We start from the raw sequence: 24788 nt of genomic DNA, 5'->3' as shown, positions 1-24788 counted from the left end.
GATGCACAGAACAAGTGTCTTCAATTGCTTTAGAAAGTGAGCAGCCAAACATGTAAATTACACAGTAAGGATAAAATCTGTTCTGAATTTTAGAAGCCTTCACATTATTTTAACTTAGATCTTTGTATTCAAAGTAGCTATGTTTATCAGTGCAGTTTCAGCTAGATTTTGGGAAAGATTTTACCTGCAGGAATTCAGGTCCGTACTGCAGCAGCAGCAGTTCTCCTCCCACTGCCCGTTCCCTGCATCCTCCCGCCCTTGGCCTGCAGAGGCTGTTAAGTCTCCGCTCTGTCTAAAATACCAGCCAAAAGCCTGGCTTTAGTTAATATACCCCAAAAATGAGAATGACAGTTTTGTTCTGTTTGTGGCTAGCTGTAATAACCAACAAGTTGTGACAAGGTAACACATAGACCTAAAGAAGAAAAACAACTGAAAAAGGGATGGGGTTTGCTTTGTTGCTGAGAGGTAAGTTGCCTAGTAACCAAAATGAAGGTATTTATTTAAAGTTGTTGGGCAAGCCTACCAATACAGGTATTCCAGGAAAGGATGGGGTTTGTTTCACAATTCCAGCAATGAAAAGGAGTTTTACGAAGTGAGCAGACACCCATCACGTGCACTATGAGATAAACCCACTGGACAGATCTGAAATGCAGCATGGATTTGGGATAGCTTACATCAAGAGTTTGGCTCCACATTTTGTAGGGGAGACCTACACAAGACCATTCTAGCAGTAAAATTACTTGAAGAGATGATTCCCAGAAACTGGTTTTAATCTGATTTTTAGGGCAGCAGTTCACCGTGCCAGCGAAGCTTGTGTAAGAGCCCTGCAAAAGAGAACATTTAATACAGTGTAAAACCCAGCAGCCAATAGTGAATGGATCAGGCTCCAGCATGCAAAACCTCTCTATAGAAAAATGGTAATTGCCAAGAGGGGTCAGACTGTTGTCCATCATCTCTGCAGTAGACAGTGACTTATATTTAGGAAAAAAAAAAATAAATAAACTATTAAACACCTTACAATTTCTAACTGTAGAATAAACCATCCATAAGAATTTCTCATTTCTATGTTGGTTAATGTCCTTTCACATGTTTAGAAGAATTATTTGTCTACTGAACTCTAACTTAAAATAGAAGTGTCTGGTCCCTCCTCTTCTAAGCTCTTGTCATCAGAAAAAGAGGGGGAGAAAGTGTTTTATGGACTAATACTGTTTTGGGTTCTTGAGAAGTTGCTGAGTAACTAACTGATAGTTCAAAGCCAGTTGTGCATGGGAAAATGCAGGTTTATCAGGAGAATGATTTGTATTTCTTCAAAATGTTATGTGGTGGGGTTAGCAAGTACATCTTTCCTGTCCTCCACAGAAGGTGACGGTGATGCTGATGCCTCCTCTCTGGAGCTTCCAACTTTTTTTTTTTTCCCCCTGAAAAGTCTGTGCTTAAAGTATTTTATAAATCTATATATAAAATACGAACTTTCTGTAACTCACTTATCTCAAACTCTGGGCCCTACCTATAGCAAAATGTGTCATCGTTTACTATGCGTATGGAGAAAATGCCAGCTATGAGGACTTTCCAGATGGTGGTTTCCTTTGAACTTATTTTGAGAGTATTTTGGGCACTTCCAGCTTTACTCTGCCTTAAAGGTTAGAATAGAAAGCTACTGAACATGTTGGTAGCTCCTGTCAGAAAACATGCTGTCTGCAAAACAAAAAGGACTGTTTCTCCTCCAGCTGCCCTGTGCCTTCTCTCTGAGACATTCACTGCTCATCGGTAAAATAAAAAGGCGTTTTCTACTCTTGTTGCAATGAGGATTCATTGACATTGCACAGATGCACTGTTCTTCCAGGCCTGGTGTACCTGCTGCTGGAGCTGGTGAAAATACTGTAAAGGGATGCAGTGGGAGCTGAGCCAAGCTTAGAATTCTTCTGGTCACACGAACTGTAGGATGAAGGTCAGTGTCTCCCAGGAAACCAGCCTGCACAACAATTCACTGCTAGATATCATGCTACAGCTTGAAATGAATGGTATTTAGGCTACAAGCAGGAAAGACATAGCTGTTCAAAATGGTAACGTTGCCATTACTTGCGACCAGCGATCATCTGGTGACTTGTTTTCTGAGAGTCACGCTTCCAAAGCCATAGGAGCGCATGAAAGTCTTAGGTCTTTTGTTACAAGGAGTTGCTTCTTAGCGTTCCCTTTGCGGGTGAGGTGGGAAGGAGGGAAAGCTAGGATATGTGATCAGATTGCAAAGTACCCTGAAAGCTAGCAAAAACTGTTTACACCTGACATGTAACTGACTTCTGCTTGCAGGCCCTGAGCATTGCTGTGCCCCTTGCTAAATCTGGGATGCTCACAGCTGTGAGATGACCAGCAATTTGAGAAGCAGGAATAACCACATAAATAAAGCTCCCCTACTTCCTTCAGATCCTCTGCTGACCCTGCTTATCTAATTCCCTCTGCAGGGAGCCTTAGAAAAGACCACGTTCTATGTAGTATGTTCTAGTAATAGCACTACTAAGCTATTCCCAAGGAGCGACACCTATCTAGGGAGGTGTGGTGGTGTTACTGTTTTAATCTTTTTGTATGTAGAGTTTGCAAAACATCTCACAGCTCTTTTTTCTGATAACCACGTGCAAGGAAAGTTAGCCTGGTGTTTTCCTTCTAATGTACTCTGGAGTCGTTGGCTAAGTAGGTTTACCCCTAGCTGAGATACCTTTTCCATGCTGTTTTATCAGACAAAAATAAAGAGCAGAAAACATGCACTGAGCTGTTAAAAAAAGAAGTGGTGCCATCTCTGATGTTATCCACAGGTATACATCTAGGTTTTAACTAGGTATACTGTACAGGGGAATCATGCAATGTGCCATTTGGCAGATGTGCAAACGCTGCAGGCTGCTACTGGGAGAAGCGTTGCAGGTGTTAGACAGGGTCTCAGCAGTCGCTCAGCTGAGGGTGATTGTCCTCTGGGAGTGACCAAAGGCAGGTCAGATTGGGCTAGTTTTTTAGAGCTGCCTCCTTCATGACACAATTACTTGATCCGCAGTCTCTCTGTAACCTGTGTGCTCCATCCCAAGCTCAGGGCTGTCTGCTCCCCTGGGGCTCCTGCCTCTTCCACAGCCCCATTCACTGCAACTCCATTTGCTTATTTTTCCTTCCTTTCCATATTCAACAGCTCAAAAACAAGTTAAGGCAAGTTTTCCGTATGTAATCAGCAGTGTTAGGTCCCTGTGTTTCAGTGAACTTGCAAAGAACAAAGCATTGGCCAGCCGAAAATCAGGACCAGTTGAGATCCCGCCCATGAAGCACACAAATTTTCCAAATACTGTCACAATCTTGCCCTTCAGTTCTTCACCACTATGCTTAAAATTATTTTTCTTTACACTCCTGGTGTTGGCCTCACTAGTTGTCTTATATTTTTTTAGATCTCTAATATGTTTACTCGAGTAGCTTTTGCTGCAATTTGAGCTTTATCTCCACTGTTTGAATACTCCTTCCATCCCTTTTTTTCCCCATTTGCCAATCTGGGATTCTGTACACTTTGTTACCTCTTACTGAATACTCTTTTTTGGAATAACACATTTGGTTTTGTATAATGGTGTATTTTGCTCCTGGAACAACTCTGCCACCTCTCTTTAGCCAAATTGCATGTACGTAAGTTCATATTGATGAAACATTGTCTAACATGACACAGTATTTAAAATCTATCCCAAAATCAACATTTAAATGCTTTGATTTTGCCATCACTCACCTGGCTATTGTGAAAAAAAAAAAATATCATCTTAATTTTAAAATCACTTCAGGTGTTTTCTTTGTGCAATAAACCTACAACTGTACATGCTTGTCTTTAAAAAAAAAAAATCAAGGTTACCCATTATGTTCACTCTGTTATCACTAGAGAGTTAGATGTGCCATATGCACTGTGGCCAATTAAAACACTCACTGCTCTATGATTTTTGTTCTAATTGCAGTAGTCACATTGTAGTCTGGGTTTGGAGAGGTTTAGGATGGGTGGCGCAGGTGGGAAGTGGGATCACAACAAGGGCAAAAATTTCTCTGTTTATTCCTGCACAAAATAGAGGAATACATTTCGGGGAAATACAAATAAAATTTTAAGAAACCGGAACTTCCAGCCCTACCACGTGGATAAACATCTTAAATATCAAATAAATCAGAAGTTTTTCTTTTAATGCCTTCTTCGGTTTAAGAAGACAGACTAAATTGTTGAGGTTTTGAAAGTGTACCTGAGGATCTCAACTGGTAATTTTAAAGTCAATGCAATTTGCCTCTTTTATCTCAAAGATAGGGTAATTCTATGTGCTGCATTGCAAAGGTAATATTAGATAAAAAAGGTTCCCATGCCAAATGTCTTTGTTGAAAAGCCCAGCTCTTGTGAGGAGCAGTACAAACATGTAAGTTTTCCCACCTCAGAATCACTATCTCCCCCTGCTTAGCCTCTTGTAGCTGTTATTAAAATCTGTTGCATTAAGCTCAGCACTGACACTGGAGTTGTATCTCACTGGGGTTGAGCAAGTGACTAGCTCCTGGTGGGCAGCTTTAGACACGTCTCAGGCCCAAAACAGACTTGCTTATTTGTTGCCCTTTTTCACCTGTTAATCTTTTGCTTCCGTGGTAAACCAAACACAGCACAGGTTGTCCCTGCAGCCCTGCTTAGCTAGTCCAGAGTCACAGCCTCGTTTCTTGCTCAATGTTAAGGCTTCCACAACAGGAGCAGAAGTGTGGCTCCCACATACTTCTTCACCCACAAACACGTGTGGAAACATCCCATAGTGCCTCTGCTTGTCTTCCCCCTCGGTCCCTCTGGGATTATTCACCTGAGGTGGGAGGTGAGATCGCAGCGAGACATGGTGTGAGTTTGACGTGATTTTTCTTCTGCGCTCCTTTTTGAGGTGGGTGCTCGGCAGTCTCGGGAGGAAATGTGTTTCATAGAATCATAGAATAGTTTGAGTTGGAAGAGACTTTTAAAGGTCATCTAGCCCAACACCCCTGCAATGAGCAGGGACATCTTTAACTAGATCAGGTTGCTCAGAGCCCTGTCCAGCCTGGCCTTGAATGTCTCCAGGAATGGGGCATCTACCACCTCTCTGGGCAACATCGTCCAGTGTTTCACCACCCTCATTGTAAAAATCTTCTTCTTCATGTCTAACCTGAATCTCCCTCTTCTAGTTTAAAACCACTACCCTTTGTCCTGTCATAACACACCCTTCTAAAAAGTCTGTCCCCATCCTTCTCATAGGCGCCTTTTAAGTACTGAAAGGCTTCAATAAGGTCTCCCTGGAGCCTTCTCTTCTCCAGGCTGAACAACCCCAACTCTCTCAGCCTGTCCTCACAGCAGCAGTGTTCCAGCCCTCTGATCGTCTTGGTGGCCTCCTCTGGATCCTCTCCAACAGGTCCAACAGGTGTTTGTGTGAGTGAATTGCAAAGCAGATATCTATAGAAAATGGCTCAAACTACTTTTTATCTAGAATGCCTCCACATGGGGGGCTGCGCGCCGAGACTCCAATCCTCTCCCGCCTTCAGGTGCCATGTTGCCACCTGCAGCAGCCCCCCTGCCCAAAGAGGGCTGCTCTTGGGATTTTAATCCCTTCCCAGAATTCCCAGAAGAAATTTGCTGTGTGCTTCAGGGTTTTTGTTTTGTTTTGGGGTTTTTTTTGGTTGTTTTGTGGTTTTGTGGGGTTTCAGTTGGGTTTTGGTTTTTTGGTTGGTTGGTTTTGGTTTTGTGTTTTGTTTCTTTTTTTTGGGGGGAGGGGTTTGTTTTGGAGGGATGTTTGTTTTTTGAGAGGTGTTTTTTATTGATTTTTGGGGTTTTTTGTTGTTGTTTTGGAGGGTTTGGGGGATTTTTTTGGTTTTTTGGGGAGGTGTTTTGGGTTTTTTGGGGGGTCTGGGAAGGTGTGCTTTTTGGGTTTTGGGTTTGTGTGTGTGTGTGTGTTGGGGGATTTTTTTGTTTTTTGGGTTTTGTTTGGTTGGTTTTTTGGGGGGGTTGTGCGGTTTTTTTGTTTGGTTGTGTGGTTTTTTGGTTGTTATTGCGGCGTTTCCCCTCGGCCGCGCCGCCGCCCACCAGCGCATCTTCCCTCCTCCGCAGGCGCGCGCGGGGGCGCGGAGGCGCGCGGAGGGGCGCGGGGCGCGCGCGCTGCCCCGGCGGGGCCAGCAGGGGGAGCGCACGCGACGCGGTGCGGTTGCGGCCCCGGCCCCCGCGGGACTTGGGCGGGTTTGGGGAAAACGAAGCGATTTGCGAAGCGGCCGCGCTTGGCCCTTTCCCCATCGCGCTGCGCCCTCCGCCCTGTGACTTGTCCAGCGTCACTTTATTTTGCGACGTGATTTGGGCGGTTCCTGCTGCGGGGCTGAAAGGTCCCGCTGAGGCTGTGCTTTGTCCATCAGAGCATCTCCTTAACCGTGCTAAAAATCCACTGTTAGCCACTTTCCTTTTAAAGCATACGCTGTTTCTGGGAATGCCATCTCCAATACGCTGTTGATGCTTGAAATGTGGTGACCATCACCACTGCAGTTGCTGTTATCATCCCGGATTACAGGTGCTGGTGCTATGACACTCTGATGGGGGACAAGGTTCAGAGCGTGCTGACAACCGTCCTCAGTCCCAAACTCTTGATGTATGATTGGTTTGAATACATATTTTGCAATAAAATGATCCAAATGTAAAAAGAAAATCAGGTTATACAAAGAAAAGACTCATTACAATACTTATACCTCAAAAACCCTGATTTCTGCATCTACAACTCAGCTGCTTTATAGACAAAAACCACCCCAAAAGGCCTGTTGATCTGAGACCCCAGACTCACAAATCGATGCTTGGTGGGGAACTCCTTTGCCTGCTCAGAAACCCACTGACTTCAGGGGAGTCTGCACAAACCATTTTGCAGGAGTAGACCTGTAGTCAGTAACACAGATAAGCAATGTGACATGAGTTTGTCCTTTGTTCTTGATTATATTCTTTGCCCATCCTCATGCCTTAATCTTTATTTTTCTGTGTACAATGGGGAAAAATGGCCACTCCAGATGCCGCTAAGCTCCTCTCAAAAGCCATTATCTGGCAGGTCTCTCTGGAGGACTGTGCTAGCTGTGGGAGAGTTTGTCATGGATGCATACTACCTATCCTCTATTTCGATGCATCTACCAGTAAAAGATCTGGAGTTGTCTAATACAGTTTAAGCAAATTATCAAGACAAGCAATAAAAAGATGACGGGGAAGGAAAAAAGCAAATGTTGGAAGGACATGGACATTTTTAAGAAGGATTAAGAGTAATGAAGCTTGGATTTGCAGAGCTTTTTTCTTTTTTCTCTTCTAAAAAAGCCCAAAACACTATGCCCTGTGGATGCTTCCTGCTCGCTACTTCTATGCCCTTGATACAGGCTGTAAGTCTGTGGGTTGTTCTGTTCCTAAATGATCTCCACCTGCACGCTCCTTCTGAAGTTGGAGGGTGAAAGGAGGAGGCAACTGAAAAGAGGTAAAAAACTGTTTCTGACCTGCAGGAGTCTGAGGTATTTTGTGAGGTGGAAATAACTTCTGACACAGAGATTTCTTCTGCTGCTTCTCAAAAGAAGTTTGAGGGAAACTACATGGAGGAGGAAGGAGGGAAGGAGGGAGGGAAGAAGGGAGGGAAGGAGGGAGGGAAGGAGGGAAGGAGGGAAGGAAGGAGGGAGGAAGGAAGGAGGGAGGGAGGGAGGGAGGGAGGGAGGGAGGGAGGGAGGGAAGGAAAGAGGGAGGGAAGGAGGGAGGGAGGGAGGGAAGGAGGGAGGGAGGGAAGGAGGGGAGGGAGGGAGGGAGGGAGGGAGGGAGGGAGGGAGGGAGGGAGGGAGGAAGGAAGGAAGGAAGGAAGGAAGGAAGGAAGGAAGGAAGGAAGGAAGGAAGGAAGGAAGGAAGGAAGGAAGGAAGGAAGGAAGGAAGGAAGGAAGGAAGGAAGGAAGGAAGGAACTTGTATTGCTGTTTCCCCTCCTGTGCACTCCGAGAAACCTGGGACTCTTTGGAGGCTGACACAAAGCAAATCTGAAATAGGGTCAGCCTGTGATTGCCTTTACAGGTACTGCTGCTGTGACATCCTGGGTTATATTCAGCAGCAGCTGAAGAATTTCATATATCCAGCCAGGAGCTACTGCTGGTCCCATCTGCACCCCGTGTTGTGGCTGGGGCCAGCAACACAAGAGGAACTGCCTTGACTGATGTGGTCAGGACTGGGATACAGGAGTGGGCATCAAGGAAGAGCATCACCTCGCAGAGGAAGCACTGCACGCTCCTGAGCTTTTCCCACATCCCATCAGGGAGCAGACTGTGTCGGCACATGTTCGTACTATCCATGGAGCAGAAAAACCCAGTCTTGACTCCAGTGACCGAGATCTTCCACCTGGCTCTGCCTGTAGCCCATTGCTTAACCCAGGTGAAATAGTGAAACACACAAAATCAGATACTGAAATACACATGTACATACCTGCAGGTATAAATTATACACCACCTATGCACCAAACATAAACAAAATAGTCTCCTCTCCTATATATCTGAGCGCTTCTGCTTTGGTTATTATCCAGCCAAACATCTTTGTTGGAAAACTTCTCAGCTGTTTTTTTCTTTTTACTACAGAAGCCACAGATTTACCTCTGCCTAAGTTAACAAACACTGCCTATGTCAGATTTAACTTAACCCCTCCTAAAGATCCACTATTTGATAAGATGTAGGAATTAATGATTCTGTTTGTAATGTTTTTAAGACACCCAGCTTATTGTAGGCTATATTTCTGGCACCTTACCTAGGACATGGGTCTATAACAGCTCAGGAAGCTTGCTTTTTTTTTTCCCCTCATTGCTGGTGAGGTTTTTTTAAATCCTATTAATATTTGACATAAATTATGCTAATGGTGTAGCACTCTGATCCATGTTTGATACCAGGTTTTAAAGTGGTTGTTGCTAGTACATCAGTCATGAGGAGCTAAGCCATTGCTTTTGATTAGGTGGCTCACTTGGCCAGGAGCACTGCTGTTTTGTTCAATAACCCTTAAAATGTCTTTTGTAATCACTGTATGCTTTTTTCCATTCCTTCAGAGTGCTTTCGCAACCCCAGGTCTTTATTTTCAGGCATCCTATTGTGTGCCCTTGCTATCGTACCTAGCCTCTCTCTCTCTCAAGAATGAAACTCAACCTTAACAGCTAATAAAGTTGTTTGGGGTATTACACAACATAAACACAAGGTAAACATGAGGTGAAGACATGAAGTTAGTTAGGATGCCACCTGCATGACCAGGATCTATCCAGCTGTGGAGTGCTCTTATCTTACAGAAGGCAGCATCCAATCTGCTAAAATACACCTTAAGGGTACAGTGGGGATTAGTAACACGTTTGTACCCCAGTGCTGAACTGCACACCCGCCCCAGACATTGCAAAGAGGAATGGTTGCTGCTAACAGCTTCAAGTGCGGCACAGAAAGGACTTAAGAAAGAGGGGAAAAAAGCAGGAAAGAGCTTATGCTTGGATGTCTAGGGCCATCTGCCACCACAAAAGTACAATACTGGATTCTTGAAATGTAAAAATAGATCTCAAAAGAGACAAGTTTTAATGAAGTGAACACAAAGAAACATGGTCGAAATAAACTGAAAACAGAAGCAAGGTTCAAGGATCTGTTTGTTAAATGAACACCCAAAGCCAGAATATGTTTTTAGTGCTGGAGAATGCTGGCTGTCTGGTTTCTGCTAAAGCCTCCGGTCTCTCTTTGGGATGCATGTGGGAGAAGGAGGGGGTGAATGGCAGCCCTTGTTTGTCCTCTCTTGAGGAATCTAATTATGTATCAATTGATTTCAAAGCCTGGAATAGTAACTCTCTAGAAAACACTCGCTCAGAGACATTGTTCCAATTTTCGCCTGTTCATAATTTATTCACCTCCGGTTTCAATGAGAAGAGTGCTCCCTCATAGAGATTCGCCCCCCCAAGTTGCATAGAAAATCGTGAGTTTGTGGACTTTTAAAAAACCAAAACCAAACAAAACACATGCACACAGAGCAGCGCTGTGAGGCGAGGGGAAGGCGCTTGGGCAAGCGGAAAGGAACAAAACACGGCACCTCCATCGCAGGGGTCACACACACAGCCGTGGCAGGCAGCCCCCACCATGCCCAGCTGAGAGCAGAGTTTCTTCCCTTACCCCTTGCAGCCAGTGCAGCCTAGAAATGACCGAGGTGGTGAGGAGAGCCGTGCACCCCAGAGGAGCGTTGCTGCTCTATGGCACTGCAGTGCCCTGAGCAACAGGGGTGCGACATGCCGACTGTTGCTGGTCTCCTGGTGCTCAGTGCCTGGAAAAACCCAAAAGGTTTTGGTAGCTCACCCTCCAGCCTTGGTGCTCCCTTACCTGCTCAGGCTAGCCCAGCTTGTGGCCACCCTGGGGAGCCACTCTACATTGTGGGACTATGAACCCCCGCCAGCCTCCAGCCATCTCACAGCCTCCACCATGAAGGACCCCATCCTGGGTCACCCACACCACATGGTATGGGGGACGACTGATCAGGCCCACAGCCCTTGCACTCCACAAGCCCCATGTGTGTATGTATTTGGGGTAGGGGTCCCCCCAAAGCCCAAGCCGTTTGCTCACAGGATGGTGCCCGGTGCCCAGTACCACCACCTCACCCCAACCAGAGCAGGGTGACAGCCCGCAACAGGGCAACCGCTCCCCCAGGGGCTGAGCCCCCCCCCCCAAAAAAAACAAAGTCACCGGGTTGTGCGGCTTGAATCCATCCCTCCCCCCTTCCTGAAAGCAGCCGAGCCACGAGCCTCCTGTCATTCAGCCTTCTGCCCGGCTGATCACTGTGAAAAGAGCCGCCCCGGTGACAGAAACACATGAATATTGACTGCAAACAAACCCCGGGGGAGCGGCACCTGGGGGGCTGCGACCGCCGGCCCCCACTCAGCCCGCGGGGCGGGGGCAGCGCGCTCCCCTGCGGCGGGGTGCGGGGGCGCGGACACACCTGCGGGCGCACACGCGTGCACACGCATGCACAAACATGCACGCACACATCCGTGCATGCACATGCACATCCCGACCCTGTCCCGAACAAGGGTCGCCACTCGGCTTTGCAAAGCGCAGCCCAGCCAACAAGAGGCCCCGTACACCCCCGGCCCTCCCCCGTGTACCTGCCACAGGCCGGGGAGGTAGCAGTCTATATAAACTGGTGGATTATAATGGAGCTGTCTCCCGGCCGGGGGGGAACCATAAAAGAAACACGTTTCATTTACAAGTTTCCCCCAGCTGGCCCCCGATTTTAGTCCCTGTTCCCTTTCTGGAGAGGGAATCGGGGGAGATAGAGTCCCCCTCTCCCCATCCCTCTTCATGTATCTACCCCAGGCCAAAATCTCTGTGTTCACTTCAAAATCCTCTAGCTTTTCTAGTTTAAACCCAAGAGTCACCGGGGATAGGGTGAGTAGGAGACAACAGCCCTAGCTCTCATGGTTTTCAATTTCTTTTTGGCCCATGGCATCCCTGATTCTCTCTTTCCTTTCTACCATCTTCGGAGAAAGGTAATGATTAATATTTGCTTTAGAAATACATTTTCAAACAACTCTTCTCCCCTCCCCCGGAATTAAATAAACAGCATCTGGAAGCTAATATATCACCAAATGCCCCCCTCCTTTTATTTTTTCTTTCGCTATTGTTTAGGGCTGGGGCTATAAATAACGTTTCGGTTGGGTTTCACGAAAGAGACACGGTTCTAAGGTGTCCCTCCCGTTACACTGTAAGAGCGGGGTGTAGAGCCGTGGGTGCAGCGGGGCTGCCCCCATCCCTCCGCCAAGCCCCTATTAACCGCCTATTACAGGGGGATGGGGGCAGGGAAGGTGCAGATTTAAATGCCCTCTCCCCCCCGCCCCTTCAAACGCAGACAATTTTGATGAGTGGGTTTTTGTCCGGATGGTTTGTAATGGTGCCTGTTTTGGGGTGTCCCGGGGGGTCCGGGAAGCTTTAATTCGCTCACAAAGGCTCATTTGCAGGTCAATGCCATGGCACACTCGCCTCTCCCCTTTGCCTAAATCTCCTTTTGTTCCCCATCGCCTGCTCCTCATGCCAGATGGCCGCGGAAAATGCTAATTTTCTCTCTCTCTCTCCCCCCCCCCCCCCCTTTTTTTTTGCATTTAATTGCGGCCCTTTGCAGATGGGGGCTGCGAAGTGTGTGCTTCATTCAAATGAGGTTTGCTTTTTGGTTTCCAGGCACGTTTCTAAAAGTCCGATCTGAGTCAGGCAGGGATTAGTTTGACAGGGAAGTGATCAGATTAAAATCTGAGCATGAGCTCGGCCTCCTCGCTCCCTCCCTTTAAAGCTCCCCTCCTTCCCCGCCTTGACTGCCACTTTCCTCCGAGGAAAAAGGCAAATCCTTCTCTTTCCTGAGCTGGCGAGAGTGATTTGGGGTGGGAGGCAGGGTGGATTTTGCCTGAATCCAGGCAGGATTCCAGGGAAAATTCATTTTTGGGGGGCAATGGGAAAACAAGCTTTCCTTAGCTAGCATTTTGCCATCAGTAGGGTTATAAAACTGGATTTGGGGTGAAAATAAGTGTTTTATCTCTTTTCAAAACATATTTTTGAAAAGGCAAGTGTTGATGGGAAGAGGGGAGTGGGTGCCACCATAAGGCTGGACATTTGAGGGTGGCAATGGGGACTGGGGCATATAGAGAGGCAGCTGTGGGCAGTTGCTGGCACCACAGCATGCGAAACCCCCCATATGGGTGGCACAGAGTGAGGACCCACCAAAACAAGTCAGGAAGAGATGTTGAGAGAGGTGTGCTCTCCTCAGGGGTTTCCAGGGTCTCACTCAGTTTTATGACAATGAGCTTGTCCCCAAATGGGGTCTGTGGCCTTTGAAAGGCCTTAATAGTAGTTGCACCTAGATGTTTGCTCTGAACAAGGAAGAAGTGCAAGAAGAGCAAAAGTGGTTTTTTTCAGCTTCCCCCCCGCCTTTTTAAAGACAGACAGTGCTTGCAGCAATTGCACAGGATAAAACCCAGACCACCTTCCCACCTTCTTTTTGTCGGGGCACAAGTTGATGCGTCTTGCTGCATGTTGGCAATCGGCTGCTGCAGCTCAGCTGCACAGGGGTAGCTCAGGGCAGAGCTGTGGGCTCAAGCTGCCCTTTCTTGTGAGTATTTAAGGCGCCCACTTAAGATTTTGTAACTTGGCGGGGGGGAGGAAAGGAGGCTGTGCTCCTCTTCACCCAGCAGCATGATGGTTTTGCCCGTGGGGTTGGGAGGTGCGGGTTTGGGCTCCTGGGTTTTCAGCTAGAGGGAGGGTTATTTGAGGCAGGTCAGCCAGGTAAGCATCCCAACAGGTGTGCTGCTAAAGCAGCAAGCAAAGCCCCTGCTTCCTTTTCCCTCAGCCACTTCTGCATTCTATGTGGTGCTGGGTTTGCAGGTGTGCTCTACAGCAAATCGCTCTGTGGTAGGAAAGACCTGGGGATCTGCCCCAGTTGCCAACGGGGCTGGACATGGACTAAGCACCACCAGGCTTTTCAGTTGAACCAAGGCTGGGGCCCTGGGGCACACACAGGCAGAGCTGCAGGACGGCTCCTGGTGAAAACAGAGGTGGCACTTTGACAGCGCAGTAGTAGCTTGGCATGGGAAAGTTGCAATCTGGGCTCACACAGGTTCACGGGCCTCTTAAAAAATGCTAAAAGCCTGTTCCCATAATGGAGGGGAAGTGGGAAAAAATCTATTAATGTCAGAAAAGTCTTTAAAACTATTTAATAGTGAAGAGAGACAAACTTATCAGACAGCTTATCGTTTTCTGTTCAGTCACAAATCTACATTTTTCCTGTATGGTTTGTTTTGTTAAAACAAGATGCTGACATTTTCTTCCAAAAGCCAACTGCTTTGCCTGAGTTCTCTTTAGTTTTCTGGCTTAATTGAAACCAGCCTGCAAATGCTGACCCAGGTGTTACACATGCTGGCAAATTGCTGGCACAGATACCGAAATCTGTGTCTGAGGGCTGGGGGAGCTCCTCTGGAGCAACGCTTGACTGTCAGGTAGTAGAAAATGTTTCTATATATGTTTATATGCATACATTTTAAATCTTTCAGTTTTGAATGATCTGTCTATTGTGATTTTTGGAGCTTAAGAAAAAATACCCATTAAAAAAAATCATTCTCCATTGTAATCTTGTGCCATAAGAGAGAAACTGCAGGCTTCAGCTTTGGGACTAGTGGGTGTAAAGGAATTAAGTGATGCTTTTGCTTACCAGGTAGGGCTCTGAACTGGTGCAGGGGCAAGCAGTCTGCTTTTTTGTCTCTCTTACTGCTGGGGAATCACAGCTCTGAATTGAATTAATCTGTTAAAAATGAACCACTGCATTGCACTGGATATTAGGGCTTAATAACTCATTGTGAATATGGTCTAATGTGAAAACAGCCATGCCCTTTGTGATAACTAGCAAAAATAGAAGTAAAATTACAGTAAACAAAGATTTAACACTAGCATCCCTTAAATCTTTAATAATTATTTCCTTTTTTGTTTTAAAAATTTGAGTTGTGGAGAGGCAAATCCCATATATTCTGGATTTTTGTTTAAGTTAGGTTTGTTTCTCTAAGAACTCAAGAACATTTATTTACTTAAAGGCTTGCCAGTAAAAAGGCCCCAGGTCTAATCCCCTTTCTGCTACACACCAATGAAACTTAGGAAACTCCTCGACTGTTGACTTTTTCACGTGGAAACCGATCTGCTGAAAGTGAAAAGAAACCATTTCTTGGAGGGGGGAAGAAAAATCTCTGTGAAACTCTGTTCTGAAGAAGTCGTTGTCCTTGGCCTGTGGAGTAACAGCAGAAGCAAAGGCTTTTTGATCCTCAGATTTGTAAACTTGTAGACATAATAATGCCATTTCTCTAGTGTTAGCAGGTGTCCTGTCTGGAAGTTGCTGCCTCAGCCTCCAGCAGAGCTGGGAATTAGAAAATTGTCTGTCTTTCCTGAACCGTGAAGTGCTGCTCTTAAATAAAGGCCAGGTCAGATGTTAAAGGGACATTCTTGTCTCCTGAAGCCGAAATAATCTACAGTCACGTCAAGAAATGAAGGCATCCTCCTCCCAAAATGGTCAATCTCTTTATCTCCCATTATACTCTGCAGGGTTAAGAAAAAAGCCCCTTTCGTGCTGATGTTTTGCAATATTTCTCCTCCACTTGTAATTATTCTGGTTCTTTATAGACAAATTTCAGAGAAATGTGGTAATTGGGAAAGTTTTTATTCTTTTCCTTATTTTTTTTCTTCTCCCCCCGTTGTCCTTCCTCTGACAGAACAATTCAGCAAACACAGATCAAGCTTCAGATATAGATTCTGTATTTTCTCTTTCCTTGTTGATAGCTCTCAAATGAAATTAAGATTTGTTTGTTTTTTGGGTTTTTTTAATTTAATCTGGTTAAAGACAATTTTTGCAGCAAGTCATTGAAATCCTGAAAATGGGCACAAACCCAAAGCCAACAAGCACATCTTCTAATTTGCAGCTAATTCTGTGTGATAAGGTGTCTTTGTGTGCTGTGTTCTATGGGTGTTTGGTAACGGTGATTATCATTGAAATGATCCCAAAATCTCCTGCTCTATTGCCCTGCAGAAGTGGCTGCTGCTGCTTAGAGCTGTGCTGTCCTGCGCCACGCACCCGACAGCAAATGCAAACTGCTGCTTTTGTTTAGTTTGCGCTGCAGGAAGGCTATGCCTGGCCGTTTCTCGAAGAGCGCCCCAGCTCAGCTGTTGTGCTGATGGGGAGAAGGGGGTCCTGCTAACAGCTGTGGGGTGTTCTCCCTCTGGCTGCCCCACTCGTGCCCCCAGGTGCTGGAGGGGGAATGCAAAATTTTGCAGGGCGGTGGACTCTGTGTCAGGGATGTGCCTTTTGCCATCGCAGTGCAAATTAAACGCAGGTGTTCCCCATCGCTGCCAAAGCCCCATGACACCCAGTAACCTGCTGTGCTCCCTGGTGCGGCATGTAATGGCAATCCTGCCTAGAGGCCAGGTGAGAGTTTGGGAGTGTGGAGGCAGGTTTCAGGTACCACCGCACTCTCCAGCAGCTTTCTGGCAGAAAAATCTGGTGGTAGCAGCTCCAAAAGCTTTGGTCTTGCTGTGAAAGGTGGGCTTCCTCCTTTGGAGGGTTGTGCATCCAGACTGCCTTGGTTAGTGGGACGAAGAAACAGGTTTGGCCTAATGACATGCAGAAGAAAATGGAGAACTAGGTGCTGGTGTTCCCAGTCCTGTTTACTCACCTGGGTGAGAGTAAAACTGGAGAAAACTATATATGTATTCCACAGCTTTTGAGACCACCAGCCAGTGGCTGGGATGTTGTAAAGCCCCAGCAAAAGTGAAACTATGTTAACTAGATCCATGCTTGAAAACTTCTTCAATAAAGGTCCCATGAAAACGAGGCTTTGCTGAACAAGTTGCTCTTGGATGTGCTCACTTAGTTTGTGCCCACTGTTTTCTGGAGTAAATTGCTGTAGTCCTCAGGTCCCAGTATGTCTCAAGCTGCTTAATGTGACCCAAACAGGGACTTTTCCTCAGTGTTTTTTTTGTAAAAACAGAGGCGATTGTGATAGTGTATTCTTGGACAAGGATGATCTGGGTTTGGTTTGCTTGTTTGTTTGTTTTTAAGGTGGCTGGTTTGCGTGAATATTGCCACAAGCCCTCGCAGAGAGCAGCATACTGGTGTCCCTCTAATCCAGTATCGCTCAAAACCAGCCCTGATCAAAGCATCTTCCAGCTCTGAAAAAACTCTTCTCCTTCCATCCACCTTGTAGTCAGGCACAGCAGTGATTTCCTCACCTTGCTGTGATGGCAAGGGTGCTCTTGGATATGGACCACGGTCTGAGGTCAAGGTGCTTGCAGCTGCAGGAGTGCCAGAGACGCTCCTGTCTCCTTCCTCCTGGAGAGTCCACAGGGTGACGGGTGACAGACAAGGGAAAAAAGATATGACGAGGTGAAAAGACTTGTCAGTCTCACATAGTGATCTTTGTTACTGTGGCAGCTTGGGAAAAAAAAAAAAAAACACAACGACAACCTGACTGTTTTTTAGGTTCCTGTTCTAGTTTACCTCCAAGAAATACTCCGATGGGTTTGATGCAGAGCAGGCAAGGATGAGGGAAACGGGGCCTTGGCTCTGCCCCCTTGTGTCTGTGCACGATGATAAAATCTTTTAATTAAATGATTGTATTGAGTGCACAGAGTGAACGGTTCTTGCTTAATGAGCAGTTGCTCAATTTTGTTTTTCTCACCGTTCAATGGACGGTGCTATGTCTTATTAACTCTGCACTATTCAAACCCTGCTCAAAGACATTATTAATTTCCTCTCTGGATTTATAGTGTGCTGCTCGCAGTAGTATCTAAGCGCTTTCTGAACATTAATGGATTAAAATAAAAATTGTGTTATTATCCCTGTTTGATGATGGGAAGGCAACATAAAAAGAGATGGAAGATAATAATTAATTTGGAGTGCTGGTCTAAGGTACCCCATAGCTGTCCTCTTCCAAGCCCTGTGCTTCATCTCGCCAAAAACATGTGCGGAGCTCAGTGACTTTGGCTGCAGCTGTGGATGCTCAGTGTCTTTGCAAGTGAGACCCAAGCATCTCCTATCAGACACCCAACAAAGGTGAGCACAATTCATGGCTGCTCATGAAAACTTCAAGTGCCTTGCCCAGGGCAGCACAAAGCCTCTGTTGCAGAAACAGGTCAGGAGGAGCCAACTGTCCTCTGAAGAATAAAAACCTGCATCCACCTTTTGGCATTGGATTAAGCATTAAAGCACCCTGCAGGCCTTTGCTTTTTACTTTCTCAGCTTCTCTGGCAGGAGTTTATCCAGCAGTTTCCCCTTTGCTGCACAACCCAGTTTCATCCTGCAAGGGAAAGTGCTGCATGAAGTGGATAGCATCTATCCTGGGGGAAGAAATGGTGTGCATGCCTGTGGAAATGCACTGTGAGCAAAGGATCTGGGCTGAAATCAGACAGACAGTTCAGGCACTGTCGAAACTTGAGTGTTTCCTTCTCAGTCTTCGTTCTGCATATAATGCAAGCATAGCACATCTGTGAGACTGAGCACTGACTATGCTAAAGCAAATCTGACGGGGAGATTGAGTAATCCTGGGGTGATGTGAAGCCTAGTGACTCCTCAGCAGAGCTGGGGTATTCTGGATCCCAGACTGACCTGGGCCACAGGGGTAAAAAAATAGCAGATTATTTTTAGCAACTGTCTGTAGATGAGTTGAGGGGAGGGATGGGACATTACTAGATGAATTCCACAGGTATTTGCTGGCAGCAGAGAAGAAGAAATGCACAGAATCTAAATATAAATTAATATATAATGTAGAATACAAACATCGTGGCCTGTTCCCTTCTTTTCTTCCCCTCGCACACACCAGTTTGGTGCCCTCTGCCCAGCCTCTTCCAGTGTACCCCAGCCTCAGCCATGCTTCTGCTCCACCTCTACCCCATCCTAGGTGTTTTCTGGTGCTGCCTCCTGTTCCCTCTCCCTGCACCCCCATCCCCAGAGGGAGACTGGGACCCTGTGACATCACAGGTGCAGACGTGAGGCTGCACAATCACCACTGGCCACCAGCTTTCCTGGAGCGTGTAATTTGGGGAAATTTACTCCAAAATTTAGTTTGTCCTGTGTTTAAGAGAGTTTGAGCTATTTTTTAATCTAATAGCTTCCTTCAGAGATTTTATATTCTATGCAGCTCATCTAACTATTTAGCATCTTTCTTTCTCCCTTTTCCCCTCCATATCTGTCCCCCAAAAAGTTTGTTGGAAATATATGGCTAAAAATCACCCTTGGTTTAAAAAACAAACAAACACACACCATTAATTTAATTGGGAATTTCACCACTGCCACCAAAAAAAGATTGTGTGGTCTTTAGTACTAGGTTTTGTGTGACAGGAGAGGAGATACTTGATTCTCTTTCTTTCTTTCAATGTGGGTCAGAATAACAGATAGAGCCCCATCCTTTCATCTTACAAAAAGACTTTTGGTTTGTTTTTTGGCCGTCTTTTTCCCAAAAATGCGTCTTAAGAAGAACATTTCTGAGAGGATACAGGCTAGTGTAGGGGAAGGCACTGGAAAACCATTATGAATTTATTCTGCAGGGATAGGTGAAAAGGTGGCTAAAAAAAAATCCAACTCCCTGATTAATTATTTTATACTCTCTAATTAGTTATTTCATGAATATATATGTATGTTTGTATATACACATGTACTTTTTCTCTTCATATCTGTTTCTCTGCTTTAAAATTGTCAGTTCAATTTCCCTCTCCTCATGTGCACCCTTTGCACAGATCTCCCGGTGTAGCCATCCTACCAAGCAATCACAACTTGTTGCAGGTGAATTGGGAATTTACTGAATTTATTTTATTTCCATATCCAAATGTAAGAAATTATTCTTTTTAAATGATGGGTTTTTCCCCATTCTGTTACCTACACATCCTGCTCATTAGCGACAAATATTTGCTCAAGAAGTGTAAAGCAGCTTTTTGTTTATTTTAAGCGATAATAGAACAAGTTTTGGCCCAGAAAGAAAAGTTGCAGCTAGGAAAGAGAATGATTACCAGTGTCAACCATATGTTGCATTCATCTGACTGAAGTGGCTTAATTACTGGTAGATGTTGCTGTGCTCATAAAGATAATGCTAACCTTTTTGCCAAGATTGTTTGCCGATAATTGCATTTCCTAAAAAGAAAAAAAATCTGACAGACTTTCTCCTGCTGAGCTTCCCTTCCAGCCTTCCTGCAGTGCCCTTTCTCTTTAGGTACCCACTGCTAGATTCGCATCAAGAGATGTTTGTATGAAATAAATATGTGGAGGTCCAGCAAGGTTAACACTCCCATCTTGGTCTCTCTTAGGGCAGGGAAAGGAATTGCAGTGGCCATAGCCCAAATGTCCGGCTCTGCTCCTCAGGAGAGGGAGCAGTGGTGATTTGGGACAGATTATTCCTCTAATTGCATAGCTGGCTTCAGCCTAGGATTAAGGCGGCTCAAATAATGACCTGACTTTTTGTAGCTGTAATGAGTGGCAAGCTCGGTCCTTCATGACCCCTGATATTTTGAATCCTTTCCAAAAATATTCCTGTCCTCAAATCCACAGTGGAATTTGAGATTTACTGTGAGTTGGTGGTAACAACCGGCAGCCTCCCTCTGCTTTTGCCTTTGCATTCTCATGATAAAGGGCACTTTAAAGCCCCTCTGACAATGAATGAGTCCTAGTTAAATATTTCAAGAACTTCTTTACATGGTTTCCTCTGATGCATGTACTGTTGAGACATCTGTCTTCCGTGCTAATAAAGTAGTCTAGATTTAAAATGAACTTCATTGGATTGCTTTGAAACTATAGGCACATATGGTTCATAATTAGCTGGATATCTCTTATAGTTAAATGATTTTTTTTTCTCTCTCTCTCTCCCTGTCGCCCATTCGCATCAATAATAGAAGCAAACAAAGTTCCAATTGTTCCCTGTTGCGGGACATTATGTGCCTGAATAAATGGATGTTGGCTGTGTCTACATGGATTTGCCATATGGCTACAAAGGCCGAAAGAATAGGGGCAGTGTGCTTTGTGCCGGGGCGAGGAGGGCCGGCCGGGCTGGGTGGGGCAGGGCGCGGGGGTGGCCGCACACCTTCCCGTACCCCCGGGCCCTTGAGAGGAGAGCCCAGGGGGCTGCAGGACCCAGCCCTCCCCATGATGGGCTCGAAACCCACTGGCTCTGCTCGGGTGGCACCCAAGAGCTGGAATTATTTGCTTTAATAAAGAGCCCCATGCCTAAACTCTCCCAGGGTGAGAGCTTCCTCCCGGGATGGGCTGCGCACACCTCGGGGCAGCCGGCGGCTCCTCTGGCTGAGGTATTTGGGAGCTCAGAGCAGGGATCTTTCATTGCAGAAAGTCCTATTATTAGTTGGGGTCCGGGACAATGGAGGTCCCAAAGGCACCTGCTTTCATGAAAGCGAGAGAAAAGCCCATAAATCCTGGAGGATCCAGCTGCCTCACTCCGGGTATTGTTGGCTTTCATAAGGAAAGGGAAAAGCTATTTTTCTTTTCAAAGGGGGGGAAAATCGTATTGAGTCAGCGGCCACTGATGCAGGCGCGTAAAATAATCCCGTTCTGATTAAGCGATCACGGAGCTGGAGGTAATCAATGTTACTTTTACAGCCAGGAGCATTTGGCGGCCGTGACGGGGGGCCAGAGAGGAGCACTGCAGGGGCCAGGGGAAGATGATGCAGATAAGGCCTGAACTTTATTCACCCGGAGCCTTGTTCTCTCAGGTCCCTCCCCTCCCCGTGAAAGTGCATCATTGCAGAGCTCATAGAGCTGGAGAGTGATGCCGTTACCCCCGCTGCACCTGCTGGGTCCAGTATGGGTGTGTAACACTCCGCAGAGGTGATAAGGTGGGGAATAGGGTCTGAAAGGGACAAATCTGCCCAGCAAGTCCCTGGGCCTCTAGGACCCCCCATCCTCCTCCCATGCCCCTGTTCCCCACCCATACTCTCCAGCACCCCAATCCTTGTACCACCTGCAGCTGGGACCAGACCTGATCTGTCCCCCCTCCCTGGTCAGCACAGGGTTTGGGACCCTGAGCAGGACATGTGCCCTGACGCCATCAGGCTGTGTGCAGATCCCATGGCTTTCACCTGCTCACAGGTCAAGGGGACAGGGGCCCTCTGCATACTGCCTTGGGTGTGTGGTTGTGACAGCGTTGCCATTAAAGCATTAATGTCAAAATGCTGGGTATTTTGTTGGGAAGGCTTATTTTGTCTGTTTGTTGTTTTTCTTTTTTCTCCCTCTTTTATGGCAAAATGGAATTGCTGCCTTTCCCAGCACTGTTGTGTGTTTGTCCTGTAAATCATTGCTGGGCTTGGGCAAGAGGTACCAGGAAGTGTTTCCCTGAAGTGGCTTTGAGCCCCAGGTCAGAGTTGGAGGGGGAACTTTACATGCTCACCCAAGGTGGAAGGGTCCTCCCTGAACTGAGTCAGCCAAGCGCACTGTGGGGCTGTGGTCTGCATGCACTAGTCACCCACCCAGGCTGTCCCTAAGTTAGGGAGGCAGCAGCTCCAGTCCCAATTCTAGGGGTGGGGCGGAAATGGTTAAAAAAATAAATAATCATAAAATGTGCTGAAAGGTTGAAGTTAGGGTATGATGAAGGGTGTATGCTCTCCTCACGGTTGGTTAACTCCAGCAGTATTCAGGAACACTTGTTTTTAAGAGAAAACTCCTTGCTCCTCTGAATGAATTGCACACAAGCTTTGCAGCTCAGGGTATGTAGGCGGCAGTGCCAGTCCCGCGACAGGGTCATGATCCCCGGGGGGCTGGAGCCCTCATCAAGGTAGGGGCCTCCCCCCTCCAAAAGCGCAGACCAGAGCTCAGCTCCACCGCCCAAGCCTCCAGCCCCCCTCCCCCACCCCAAAGGCGTCTGCACAGCACTCACCAAGCAGACTTGCAGGGGTTTCCTGGCTTTTATTATTATTAATTGAAGTTGTGGCATTATTTGCAATGGCAGTGGTACAGACCGGCTCAGAAACCATTGAAACAGATTTGTCTTCAAGTAAAATCTAAAAAATACTTTGATTCATAGCTACATCTTGTGAATGCAAAAAAAATCCCACTATAAAAATAAATTTACATTTGTAAATAACAAAAGCAAATATAGTGCCCTTTGGCTTAACCAAAAAAAAAAAAAAACAACCACACAAAACCAAACCAAACACTATTGGATGTCAAAGTTATCCACATTTCTGACATAAATAGAAAATATAAGTTAGTATAACTCTTAAAAAAGTTTTGCACAAATATACACTTTTTTTCATTTTTCCTTTTTATCTTTTCCGTTTTACCTTTTCCTTTTTTTATGCACTGAGAGATCAGCAGAGATTAAACATTTCATATAAATGACTTTTAAAGCTTTACACTTCTGGCCAGTGTACTCACATTAGGCATAATACATTTTTATATAAAACGTAATACATTGCACAGTTGTACGTTAACACTGCTCCGTTCGCGGCCGGCGGGCAGGCGCTCCAGCTCCTCTCCGGCTCCTGGTCCCGGTCCGGGCGGGCGCGGGGGGTCCCGGCTCGCCGCGCCACCCGCCCTGAACCCTGCGACTCCGCGCCTCCGAGGGCGACGCGGCTTTCGAGTGGGTGCCGTAGTGCAAAAGTCTGGGGAGGAATTAAAATAGAAAATTAAAAAAAAAAAAAACCAAAACAAAACAGAAAAAAAGGTGGAAAAATAAAGAGCGACGCCGAAAGCGCCCAGACACCTCCGCCCGCCCCGGGGCGCGTCTCACCTGGCTCACCGGAGCCGCTTGCGGGGGGTCTGCTCAGCCGGCACGGCGGTGGGGGAAGGTGGGCAGCCGGCAGGGAGCTCCGCCGCCACCTTGGGCTCCGCCGGCCTTTTCCTCCTCGCGAAGAAATCTGGACGGGGGACGGAGAAGAGGGGGAGGGGGCGGTCAGCCGCTGCAGCGGGACGCCCACCGCCTCCCGCGACCCCCTCAGAACCCCCACGCACCTGTGATGCGGGCCGTGGGCACCCTCCGGCGGAGCCGCATGCCGCGGCGGCGGGGCGCGGCGCGGTTCTCCCGGCTCAGGCGCCCCCCGGGCCCCTTGGCGGCGGTGGCAGGGGGGGGCGGTGGCGGGGAGGGGGGCGCCCGGCTAAGGGGGATGCGGCACCGCCCCACCTGCAGCGTCTCCCGGTAAAAAGCGGGCACGGCGCCGCCCTCCACCTCCTCCCAGCGCAGGCGGCCGGGGCCAGGCAGCGGCGTGTCGGTGTGGAAGTTGTAGTCCCAACGGCGCTGGTCGTCCTCCCCCATCTCCCGCAGGCGGTTCCGCAGCTCCCGGCCCAGCTCCTCGTGGTCCACCGGCCCGAAAAGGCTCCTGCAGACGGGGCTCCGGCCGTGCCCGGCCAGGGCTCGCCGGGCTGAAAGGCATTCCAGGGCGGCGGCGCCAGAAAGGTGCACGTTAGACATTGCCGCCGGGAAGGACGCAGGGTGTTATGAGACGGGGTGCGGTGGTTTGGGGGTGGGTACCCCCCCCGCCGCTCCTTGCGTCCCACCGGCGCTACAACCAACCCTGCCTCCCGCTTCTGAGCCCCTGCCCCCGGACGCCTGGCTTTTAAACCCCGCTCCCCGCGAGTGCGAGCAAAACAATCATTAGCATAATAGTATTTCCCTGCCATCGGCCCGCCGCGATTGGCGGGGATTGTCCCACCGCCCCCGGCCCCCGGCGGCAGCCCTCCTGCCCGCGCCCTCCATTGGCTGCGGCGGGCAACGCCGTGCCGCCGCCGGCCGTATTGGCCCGGCTCGGCCCCGCCGAGGACTCGGGGGGGGCGGCCCCGGCGCTGGCCCGGCCCCGGGGGGCGGCCCCCGCCCGCCGCCGGGCCCGCTCCCTTTGTCTGCCTATGGCCCGGGCTCTGTTGCTGCTTCTTTCCCGGTGACTCTCAGGATTGTTTTTTTCCCCCCTCCTTGTTGCCTTTTCAGCATGTAGGAGTGCGTACGTGCGCGTTATTATTATTTTTATTATTATTTTTCCCGAGTGGTGTCGCCGGGAGGTTTTTCAGAATCTGTAGGGCGTGCAGGTTTGAGGCGGGGGAGGTGATGGCGTGTGGAAGAAAACGAGATCGGTTTTGGCTCGTGGGTTTTTTTTTTTTTTTTTTTGTATTTTTTTATTACGCTGCTGCAAGACAAAGCGAGATGCTTGCAGATTTCAAAACAAGCTGAAGGCTATTTTTAAAAATAGGGCTTCTCAGCTGCATGGAAGTAATAAGTTGCAGCCTTGCTGAATAGGAGTACATGAAAACCACAGC

At 47.5% G+C, this 24788-nt stretch overlaps 1 protein-coding gene across 1 annotated transcript; it reads right to left on the bottom strand.

Moving 5' to 3' along the window:
- Positions 1-22433: 22433 nt before the first annotated feature.
- CDKN1C (cyclin dependent kinase inhibitor 1C) lies at positions 22434-24245 on the bottom strand. The gene is made up of 3 exons (XM_065839155.2): positions 23496-24245; positions 23275-23401; positions 22434-23146 (listed from the first exon to the last, which is right to left on the bottom strand). Exons 1-2 carry the CDS (start codon positions 23950-23952, stop codon positions 23280-23282), a joined length of 579 nt encoding a protein of 192 aa, XP_065695227.1. The 5' UTR covers positions 23953-24245; the 3' UTR covers positions 22434-23146; positions 23275-23279.
- Between the last annotated feature and the right edge of the window lie 543 nt (positions 24246-24788).

This window comes from Patagioenas fasciata, chromosome 5 (genome assembly GCF_037038585.1).
Source record: "Patagioenas fasciata isolate bPatFas1 chromosome 5, bPatFas1.hap1, whole genome shotgun sequence".
NCBI lineage: Eukaryota > Metazoa > Chordata > Aves > Columbiformes > Columbidae > Patagioenas > Patagioenas fasciata.
This window is presented reverse-complemented; position numbering and strand designations above follow the sequence as displayed.

Excerpts from the sequence above, each read along its gene's own strand:
- CDKN1C (XM_065839155.2), bottom strand. The coding sequence starts at position 23,952 with ATGTCTAACGTGCACCTTTCTGGCGCCGCCGCCCTGGAATGCCTTTCA. Across the intron at positions 23,402-23,495 it reads GCCCACGGCCCGCATCACAG|ATTTCTTCGCGAGGAGGAAA; the intron begins GTGCGTGGGGGT and ends TCCCCCGTCCAG.